A 10,986-nucleotide genomic window follows, 5' to 3' on the forward strand; every position below is an offset into this window, starting at 1 on the left:
CCTGCGGCCCACCGACCCACCCTCCACGTCCCCTGCGGGGCCTAGCGGGTAGCCTACACTTCTGTCCCAACCCCCACCCCAGCCCCACCCCAACGCCTCCCGCCGACTCCCACGTTCGCCTCCCGTTCTTGGGGGGTACTTGCGTGTTCTGCTCAGTTGAAGGTTCCAAGAGGGAAAGTGACTTGCCCAGAGTGACAAGAGAATACCGCCCTTGGCCCAAGCACTTTCTCCAAGTAGATTGTGGGGAAAGATGAGGACACACCTTCCAACAACAACAACAAAAAAAGTTCTACGGAGGAAGACAGATTGTGAAGAGTTCTGAAAAGGAGAGACGAGGAAGGAGCTAAAGAAACTTCGTCGTGTGTGTGTTTGTGTGTGTGTGTGTGTGTGTGTGTGTGTGTGTGTGTGTGTGGTTGTTCTCCATCACTCACTCTCCGGCCTCCCTGATACAGAATCAGGCTGGAGCCCTGTGTCCTGCCTCTATGCCTCTTCTCCCTCCCAGAGCTCAACTGCTGTCACTCCATGCTTTGCCAAGGAGGAGGGAACTGCAGTGACAGCAGGAGTAAGGAGAGGCCAGGCAGAGCTTTGGGACACAAACAGGTATAGGGAAGGAGGCGCCCAAACTAGGTGACAGACCCATAGGGAGGACAAAGGAGCAGGGCAAGAGGTTCTAAAAGCTTGAAGCAGGAGGGAGAGCAAAAGGGAGCCAGAAGACAGGGAAGCCTGTGAATACAGAGGTACCGGGCAATGATGGGAACTCAACGGCACAACCACAAGCTGCCCTTGGCCCTGGTGCTTCTGACCCTAGGGGCTGGGTGGGCTCAAGAAGGGTCAGAGCCTGTCCTGCTGGAAGGGGAGTGCCTGGTGGTCTGTGAGCCAGGTCGACCTGCTGCAGGGGGACCTGGGGGAGCAGCCCTGGGAGAGGCACCTCCAGGAAGAGTGGCGTTTGCTGCAGTCCGAAGCCATCACCATGAACCAGCAGGGGAAACCGGCAATGGCACCACTGGTGCCATCTACTTTGACCAGGTAATACCCTTGCCCCATGCAGAGGACCTGCAAGGACCTGGACTCTACTGTCCAAGCCCACTTTGCAGCCCTCAGACTTCAAGAAAACCATTTCCTGCATCTCTTGGCACACCTTCACCAAAGATGGCCACCGACTGTTTGCCTTCCTTCACTCATACACACAACCTCTCTTCGCCATTTCTCATCATTTTTGAATCCACAGATTCCTGTCGCGCTTGCTTGCCACCCCTTTTGTCCTTACCCGTTGCCCAAACACCAACCTCTGTGATGCATGCACCTGAGCCCCAGGCACCCTGGATCCTACTCAACAAGATCTGATTCCTGTAGGTGCTGGTGAACGAGGGTGGTGGCTTTGATCGGACCTCAGGCTGCTTCGTGGCCCCTGTCCGTGGAGTCTACAGCTTCCGATTCCACGTGGTAAAGGTGTACAACCGCCAAACTGTCCAGGTGACCAGAGTATCAGCCCCATCTCCCGGGGAAGGGAGGGTCATAAGCAGACCACAGCACATCGCTGGGCAGCTCTTCTATTGACCTGTATCCTGGGGATCATGAGCAAGGGAGGAAAGGTCCTGGCTAGCAGGATATGGCAGATGTGCAGAGCCCAACACCGGCCACCCCTCAGCCCTCACAGGAGAGCCCATTAAGCCTCGAATTCCCAAAAGGAAGTCCTTGAAACGATGAGGGTCCTGAGCTAAGGGCTAGGAAATAGGAGCTAACTGAGCTCCCCTCCCCAGGTGAGCCTGATGCTGAATACATGGCCGGTCATCTCAGCCTTTGCCAATGACCCTGATGTGACCCGAGAGGCAGCCACGAGCTCTGTGCTGCTTCCGCTGGACCCTGGGGACCGTGTGTCCCTGCGCCTTCGTCGGGGGAATCTTCTAGGTGGCTGGAAGTACTCAAGCTTCTCTGGCTTCCTCATCTTTCCACTCTGAGAACCCAAGCCTTTAAAAGACAGATATCTATCATCTGGTCTTCTGCCCTGCCCTACCCTGCCCTGCCTTGCCCCAGAAACAAGCGTCTTTAGAGCAAGAGAAAGGCCCCCTCAGGCTGCCTATAGCCCACCTCCTTGCATGAGATCCTATGCCAAACACCCAAGACTAAGAGCATAGAAGAACAGAGCTATGGAGTTTCTAGACGCAACACTCCTCACCCCCACCACTCCAGTTGCCCTCCCAGCCTCTGCTGCCCCTCACCTGCCTGCAGTTCTGGCTTAAAGCAGGATTGGCAAGAGTGGAGCCTGTACGACTTCACAGACTCCACTCCTCCTGTTCTCTACCCTGGCTTCCTGCTCAGTGTTATTTGGTGACAGGTGGCACAGATAAGCCTGACAGGCTCCCACAGGGACCCAGATGGGCCAGCCTCATAGTACCTGCAGACTCCATCCTGTTAGGAGTGCCAGCATGAAAGATCTCAGCCAGCACCTACTAACAAAGGCTGGCAGCCCAACCATAAAAAGAAGTGTGGGGAGGGCCACCAGAGCATCCGTAGCTGAAGAGATAGGATGAGGGCATGTGCCTCCCCTGAACAAGGTAAACATTCTGCAAATAAACTGGGACAGTCAGCAGGCAGGAATCCTGCCATCCATCGGTGCCAGGTCCCAATGGACTCTGACCCTCATTTCCTGACCGTGTGTGCGTGCGTGCTCTGACCGACAGGCAAAACCAGAGCAGGTATACAGAGCTGGAGGCATGGTCAAAGGTCACATACGAGCCATGGAACAACACTTCAGTGACCATGTGTCCTCCTTGGCTAATTCCTAAAACTGCCCCACCTTTGAAATCTGAGTTTCGGTCACTCCCCACTCTTGCTGACTTCCTCCAGCTGTCTCTCAGCTACCTTCTCTGCACTTAGAGCCTGTCCCTACTCGTAATCACTCTTCCTTCGATCCATACGGTCTTATTCTCCTTCTTAAGTTTCCTGTTACTGAGGAGGCCATGATTCGCCCCTCTAACTGCTCTTCCCCCAGCGTCAGAACCCCTCTTTCATCTGTTGTATCCATTGTCCCAGTGGTCCAGCATGAATGGATCTGTCTGGAGAACTGTGGTCAGCGAGACCTGGACTTCTCACTTTGGTGAGGATGCAGTTTGGGGCAGGCATTACAGGATTGGAGCACATATGACTTGTGGAAGAGAAAATAAATTCAAACTGAGCATACCAGTCAAATTTTTAAAAGGCTATAATAGTCCTCAAGTTAAATAAATACCAGGACCAAGGAACAAGGAAAGAAGGGGGAGGGAGGGAGGGGAGGAGGGAGGGAGGGAGGGAGGCTAGAGGTGTAGCTCAGAGGCACCAGGTTTGAACTCCAGTTCTGGGGTACAGGGTGGGGAATGGGTAAGATAGAGGGGAGAGCATTTTCCTTCAGCATTTGTCTATACCATGTGGCCAGAAAGAATAGTTTAAACAAGGTAAGAGATCATTCTGTCTCACATGGAAGAGTCTGCAGCAGGGCAGGGAGTCCAGGGTGAACAGCTGCTCACAAAAGCCCAGGCTCCCTCTTTGCAGCTCTGTTGTCCTTGGCATGACACCTCGTGGCTTCTTGAGCTTCAACAACTACATCAGCCCAGCAGCCCTGGATAGGAAGAAGAAAGGACCCACTCCTTGGAAGGTTTTCTGACAGCTGCATACACCATTTCTGAGTGCATCTCCTTGCCAGAATATACTCACACTTGGCCACACCATGCCAGGACAGGCTAGGAAACAATCTTAACTTTTTGCAGTATTTTGTGTGTGTGTGTGTGTGTGTGTGAGAGAGAGAGAGAGAGAGAGAGAGAGAGAGAGAGAGAGAGAGAGACAGAGACAGAGACAGAGAGAAAGAGAGGACAACCTTGGATGTTGGTCCTCGCCTCCCACCATGTTTGAGACAGTGACTCTAATGTATCATTGTGTACACCAGGCTAGCTCATCTGGAAGCTTCTGGGAATTCTATCTTCCCCTAGGAGCACAAGGATTACAGGTGCATGGGCTATGGCCAGCTTGTATGTGGATTCTAAGGGTTACAGATGCATGGGCTATGGCCAGCTCGTATGTGGATTCTAAGGGTTATAGATGCATGGGCTATGGCCAGCTCGTACGTGGATTCTAAGAGTTACAGATGCATGGGCTATGACCAGCTCGTATGTGGATTCTAAGGTTATCAGTCTTGCACAGAAGGTGTTCTAACCCCTGGGCCATCTCCATAGCCCATAGACTTTACTCTAGGAGACTATGTCCAGCTAAAAGTCAGGAGTCTTAGAGTAAGGAAGAAGAGTAATTGAACATTGGAAGATTTTCAAGATACAGTAGACTAGATCAGCTCTTGCAAACATCAAGTGGCTTAAGACGCTGTTTATTTATTGCCAGTTCTGTATGTCAGCAGTCTCGCAGAGTGTGACTATTCTCTGATCAAGGTTTCACAAAGTCAAAAATAAGATGGAAGGCAGCAGCCTTCCTCACTAGAAGGGAAGAAGACACTTCCAAACTCTTTTTGAATCCAGCTCCTTAGAGCTGTAACGCTGAGGTCCCCAGGGTTCTCTGTTTTCTAGCCAAAAGCTCTAGGTCCAGTCTCACCCTTTCACTCTCTCTGACCTATACCTGCTCCGCGTTTCTGACTTCCGTGAGTAATGTGGGAGGGTCTTCCATTTGAGTTGATTTCATTGGTTAATAAAGAAACTGCCTGGCCCATTTGATTGGCCAGCCCTTAGGTGGGCGGAGTAGACAGAACAGAATGCTGAGAAGGGAAGTTAATAAATCGCCATGCCTCTGCTCTCTGAGCCAGACGCGATGAAGCTCCAGCCCAAGATGGACATACGCTAGAATCTTCCTGGTAAGGCACCACTTTGTGGTGCTACATAGATTATTAGATATGGATTAGTCAAGATGTGAGTAAGAGGCTGAAACTAATGGGCCAGGCAGTGTTTAAAAGTATACAATTTGTAGCCGGGCGGTGGTGGCGCACGCCTTTAATCCCAGCACTCGGGAGGCAGAGGCAAGCGGATCTCTGTGAGTTCGAGGCCAGCCTGGTCTACAAGAGCTAGTTCCAGGACAGGCTCTAAAGCTGCAGAGAAACCCTGTCTCAGAAAAAAAAAGAATACAATTTGTGTGTTGTTATTATGGGGCATAAGCTAGTCAGGCAGCCGGGAGCAGGGCGGTGGGAATGCAGCCCGCAGCCCAATCACTACACATGAGAAAAATTCTTGGAGTTTGAGGATTCAGTGCTTAGACTAGCCTCACCCAGAATACACAAAACAATCTTTCTGCTTTAAGGTCCCCGCCTGCAGTGCATATGCAAAGTCCCCATTCCATGGAACAGCATATTGAGATGTCTTGGTGATTAGGGTATAGGCACTGAGATGTCTGCATACCACAGACCTTGAATGTTGAAAAAAACACTTGACACAATTGACCCACTGCGTGGAAGGATGTGAGTCTGAGATACCCAAGAAGGTCAACACCAGCATAGGTCTGTTCTGTTTTGTTTCGGTTTTTTTAGTTTGCTTTTATCTTATTTGCAAAGGCTTTTATCTTTGCACCACATACATACAATTCTCTCAGAGGCTAGAAGACAGTGTCAGATCCCTTACAGCCAGCAGTGAGCCACCATGTGTAACGTGAGCTAAACGGATTCTCTGCAAGAGCACCAGGCTCTTAATCACTGAGCCATCTCTCCAGCTTACACATGTGCACGCGCGCGCGCACACACACACACACACACACACACACAGGTTTTTATCAGCTTAGAAGGTAAATCAGTTCCTACCCAACCAAGAATCCACTAGTTGCCCATCCAGAACTCCTTGGCATGGAGAGACTACCCCTCTTTTCTTTTGGCCCAGACATACATGGTTTATCCTTAGGCCACACAGCTATGTGTTCCTCTTTTTTTTTTTTTAATGTGAAGACCAAATTCAAAACTTGATCTGAGTAAGACAGTATCCTTCTCATAATCTACAAACTAGCTTTTATGATGGTAAGAGTGGAGGTTTAAAACTGGACAATCCATAGGGCTGGAGAGATGGCTCAGCTGTTAAGAGCACTGACTGCACTTCCAGAGGACCTGGTTTCACCTCCCAGCACCTGCATGGCATCTCACAAACTTCATAACTCCAAGATCTGACACCCTCACATAGACACACATAAAAGCAAAAATACCAATACACATAAAATAAGAATAAATAAATTTTAAAAAAAAACTGGACAAGCCAGCCTAGCGTGATGGTACATACTTATAAACTCGGCACTTGAGAAGCAGAAGCAGAGTTGAAGGCTAGCCTGGGCTACCTATACTCTGTCACACATGCACACACACAAAAAAAAAACTGGATTAATGCTTGTAGCGATGTGGTTGCTTTATCAAAATGTTCAAAGCTCTTAAAGGAGCTGGCCTATTAGACTTGTGATTCCATTAAAATATTCAGGATTTAATTGATTTGTAATCATTGTGTAAGTGTTTTGACTTGTAACATGTACAGAATCTGATTTGCCGACTGTGTGTTTTTATATTCAGTTTTTGCTTAAGTACACAGAAAAGTCTTTGTGGCCGTAGGTATTTCTTTGTAGGGACCAAAGCGCCTCCGAGTTGGGGATCCTAAAAATAAAATTCAATGTCAACATCCACTCTGCCCCTCTTCCTAACAGCTAATTTCCACAGAGAAAGTGGGCCAAGGAAGAACCCACTGTAGTTCTAAACCCACAGCCTCCAGCCAGCCACACGTGGTCCTTGTAGTCAAGCCATTCTCTGGTCTGCTTCACCCTCCACAGAATCTAGCTGCAGCGTTCAGTTCTCACCTTCGAACTCTGGCCTCCGCCCCACCCCTTTGCTTCTGCTCCACTGAGTGATGACTGGGACTGGAGCCCCTCCCTCCACCACACCCACTTCTGCCTCTTCCTGTGCTGCCCCGTGGAAGCTGACTTCACCTCCTGGTGAGGTGGCTGTCTCCATCCACCAGCTTGGACCCTGTTTCCTCTGAGCACATCCCTTGACCTTTGCTCTTCTCTACTCCTCCCGTCAATAGTTAGGTTTAAGAGCGTGCATCTCTTAAATTTAAAAGAGAAAAAGACAGGTACGGGAGTGCTGCGGCTACTACCCTCGGCTCTCTAAAGCCCTGAACCCTACCCTTTAGCTTAGCATCAACTTGCCTCCTCTTTAGGCTTTAATTTCTTTCTTTTTTTGTTTTTTGTTTGTTTGTTTGTTTTTCGAGACAGGGTTTCCCTGTAGTTTCTAGAGCCTGTCCTGGAACTAGCTCTTGTAGACCAGGCTGGCCTCGAACTCAGAGATCCGCCTGCCTCTGCCTCCCGAGTGCTGGGATTAAAGGCGTGTGCCACCACCGCCCGGCTTTAGGCTTTAATTTCATAGTGGAAACATTTGTGACCAGTTGCTGGCCTGTTAATCATTGGTGAAGTCGGCCTCTGCTGTTCCACCCACACTGCCCTAGCAGGCACCCACCCTCAGTGTCACTATTGTCCCCAGACATCTGGTCCTGCTACCCATGCTGTCCCTAAGGTGAGATCCCGTTGACCATGTCCTAACATGTTGCTGGAGTACGCTCAGACTGTGTATCTTTCTGCGCATGTCCTAACAGAAGTTGGCTGGAATACGCTCAGATGTCCGCATCTTCTGCGCATGTCCCAGACCCTGTTTCTGACTCGTCTGCCAGTTTCCTTTATTCCTTTGCCTGTTGCTTTGAGGTAGTCTTGCCAGACTGGTGTCAAACTCAGTAATCCTCCTGCTTCAGCCTTCTGAGGTGCTTGGACTACAGGTGTGCACCGCCATGCCTCGCTCGCTCTCTCTTAATTGTTGGTTTCTCTCAAGACTCTGTCCTGAACTTTGGCCTTAACACACTCGTCGTAGTACACATGTTCATCTGCATGGTGACAGTCGCCCCATTTTTACACTTTCTGAACAGTCGCTCCCTTCTGAGCAGACTCCCAATGCCACCTTTACTCACCCTGCTGAGACAGGAATCACAGGTTCTACTCACCAAGGCTTTTCTCCCTCCCTGTGTACTTTGTATGAACTTTCCTGTCGCCCAAACTAGAAACCATCTTTTCTCCCCAGTGACTGACTCTCTTGTCACCCACCACAGCTAATGGTTCTGCCATTGCTTTTCTTCCCCCTGGCTAGCAACTAGCAACCTGCTATCAAGATTTCTAGAAAAAGCCCCATAATCTGCCCCCAGCCCCACACCCTGGCCACCTCCAGTTCTTCTCAATACCCATTACTCTCCCTACTTGGGGATCACCTTAGTGGTCCATCACAGCATAAAGCCCTTTGAAACCTAGAGTGCTGGAGTTAATGCATAATCTTTAACACGCTGAGCGAGCTGTATCACAGTCCAGCTGCTGCCGCCCCCTTGGCTCCATTTTCATCAGCTGCAAGAACGTGAAGACATAAGAAATTGAGCCATTCAACTGACACACCTTAGAAAATGAAAGTATAGGGCTGGAGACATGGCTCAGTGGTTAAGAGCATTGCCTGCTCTTCCAAAGGTCCTGAGTTCAATTCCCGGCAACCACATGGTGGCTCACAACCATCTGTAAATGAGGTCTGCTGCCCTCTTCTGGCCTGCAGACATACACACAGACAGAATATTGTATGCATAATAAATAAAATTTAAAAAAAAAAAAGAAAATGAAAGTATAAGGTTTAAATCAAAACTTGGTAGGCCCAAAAGAATTGTTCTTGAACTCAACAGAAAAAAAAAATCAGGACTTTTTTTAAATATTTATTTTATTTTATGTGCATGGTGTGTTCAATGCATGAATGTCTGTGTACAGAGGCCAGAAGAAGGTGCCAGATCTCCTTAGAACTGGAGTTATGGACAGTTGTGAGCTGCCGTGTAGGTGCTGGGAATCGAACCATGATCCTCTGGAAGAGCAGTTAGTGTTCTTAACCATTGAGCCATTTAACCAGCCCCAAGAACATGTTTTAGTTTGTAAAGCATTTTAATCTGGACCAAATGGAAATGAAGAATTTTTTTTAGATTTTTAAGTTGTATTTTATGTGCATGAGTGTGTTGCCTGCATGTCTGTATGTGCACCATGTGCATGCTTTGAGTCAGAGGAGAGAGTTGGGTCCCCTGAAACGAGAGTTAGACAACTGTGGGCTGCTGCGTGGGTGCTGGGAAACAAATCTGGGTGCCTTTCTCTGCTAGAGCAATGAATAATCTAACCACGGAGCCAGCCCTCCAGCCCCCAAATGGAGAGATAGTAACTGGCACTGTGTGATGCACTAATAAAATACAGAGAAGCCAGAGACTGAGGCATTGGGGAGTAATTCCACAACGAAGTAAAAACGCTTGCATAAGAGAAAGCATGAATAACGGTTCCCAGGTGGTACCTGATAGGCATGCAGGCCCAGCCTCTCCTTCAGGGGCACATAAACGTCAGTGAGTTAACCTCTCACTGTGCCCCGGCTTCTTCATCTATAAAATGGAGCTATTAACTGTGTCAGGTTTGGAAAGCACTTAGCCTAGCGCCTGGCAAGTACTCAATATACATGAGTCGTTGATGTATAAATTAGTAAACAGCTGGAGAGCTGTGGGGTCCCAGGGTTCTTTGGCAATCTCTGAAGGCAGACAGGACGTTTTGAGTTATGGTGGCCCTTTACCTGTCAATGTTTCTATATTCCAAGTGCCCTCAGTTTTCCAGTGGACACAAGTTGATACTCGCAGATGCTCGTGTGAGTTTGACCCTAGGATGAAGGGCTGTATGGTTTGCCTTAGGTAACAGACTATCTATGTGGTGGCAGCTTTAATGTCCCTGCTGGATAAGGAAGCCTGCATAGCAGTGCCCAAAAGGAGAGCAAGCGTGATGGATGGAAATGAGAGGGGCAGTGGATGCTAGTTAACAGAGCCCACAAGCTTGACTGTGGACAAACTTTATTTACTCTCCAAAAAAAAAATCAAGGAATCTCAGCCAGGTCTGTTTTTTTTTTTGTTTTGTTTTGTTTTGTTTTGTTTTTTGTTTGTTTGTTTTTTGTTTTTCAAGACAGGGTTTCTCTGCAGCTTTTTTAGAGCCTGTCCTGGACCTAGCTCTTGTAGACCAGGCTGGCCTCGAACTCACAGAGATCCGCCTGCCTCTGCCTCCCGAGTGCTGGGATTAAAGGCGTGCGCCACCACCGCCCGGCTCAGCCAGGTCTGTAATCTCAAAATTTAGGATGTCAGATCAGAAGGATGAGGAATTCAAAGTCAGCCTTAGTCACATAGTAAGTTGGAGGCTAGCCTGGGCTGCATAAAACCCTGTTTCAAAAAAAAAAAAAAAAAAAAAACATTGGGACTCTCAAATATCTACTAAAACCTTGTAAAGTTCCTATAGACAAAGAAATTCTTAGAAGCCAGTATGAGTAAGAACTGATCATTGCTTCAAGCTATCTAGAATAGAAAGTAATGGGATTTTTGACGCCAACCTTTCCAAATGGCCTTCCATATTAGCATCCCCATTCTCTTGCTCTCTGGCCTGCACGAAGAGTCCTTTGCTTTTGCAGAAAGGGGCTCTGGGATGACCTTTCTGAATATCACACAGGTTGTAAGATCAGGACTTTGTTGCATCAGCTCTCAGAAGCCTCCTATCAAACCACACTGTACTGTGTCATTTCTTTCGCTCTCACCTGACTTTGGGCTCCAGTAGGACAGAGACCACGTCTGTCACATGACCTGTATCCTCCCCACTCCTAGACAGAACAAGGCACATAGTAGGCATGACTTAAATATGAAATGGAGGTCTCATGGGAGCTGGCACTTCCCTCCTGCACTCTGTAACCATGCCAGCACCAAGCAGAAGTCGAGGCACATAAAAAAGGCAGCAGAAACCAAGGCCCAAAGTCAGGAAGTTTAGCAAGAGTAAGGACTCTGAGCTTGGGGGAGGGGGGAGGAGACACAGATTCCAGAAGAAGAATAATAATGAACCACACCTCCACAGATGCCCCACCCTCCTTATCCCCCAATTCTGGAAAACAAAACAACAACAAAAAACCCCATTGGCTCC

General features: G+C 48.7%; 1 protein-coding gene across 1 annotated transcript; it reads left to right on the forward strand.

Moving 5' to 3' along the window:
* Positions 1-119: 119 nt before the first annotated feature.
* On the forward strand, positions 120-3,144 carry Cbln3 (cerebellin 3 precursor). The gene is made up of 3 exons (XM_038310287.1): positions 120-1,026; positions 1,354-1,473; positions 1,761-3,144. The coding sequence occupies exons 1-3, from the start codon at positions 748-750 to the stop codon at positions 1,956-1,958; spliced, it is 597 nt and encodes a 198-aa protein (XP_038166215.1). The 5' UTR covers positions 120-747; the 3' UTR covers positions 1,959-3,144.
* The last annotated feature ends 7,842 nt before the right edge of the window (positions 3,145-10,986 follow it).

This window comes from Arvicola amphibius, chromosome 13 (assembly GCF_903992535.2).
Source record: "Arvicola amphibius chromosome 13, mArvAmp1.2, whole genome shotgun sequence".
Classification (NCBI taxonomy): domain Eukaryota; kingdom Metazoa; phylum Chordata; class Mammalia; order Rodentia; family Cricetidae; genus Arvicola; species Arvicola amphibius.

Excerpts from the sequence above, each read along its gene's own strand:
- Cbln3 (XM_038310287.1), top strand. The coding sequence starts at position 748 with ATGATGGGAACTCAACGGCACAACCACAAGCTGCCCTTGGCCCTGGTG. Across the intron at positions 1,027-1,353 it reads GTGCCATCTACTTTGACCAG|GTGCTGGTGAACGAGGGTGG; the intron begins GTAATACCCTTG and ends TGATTCCTGTAG. Across the intron at positions 1,474-1,760 it reads ACAACCGCCAAACTGTCCAG|GTGAGCCTGATGCTGAATAC; the intron begins GTGACCAGAGTA and ends TCCCCTCCCCAG.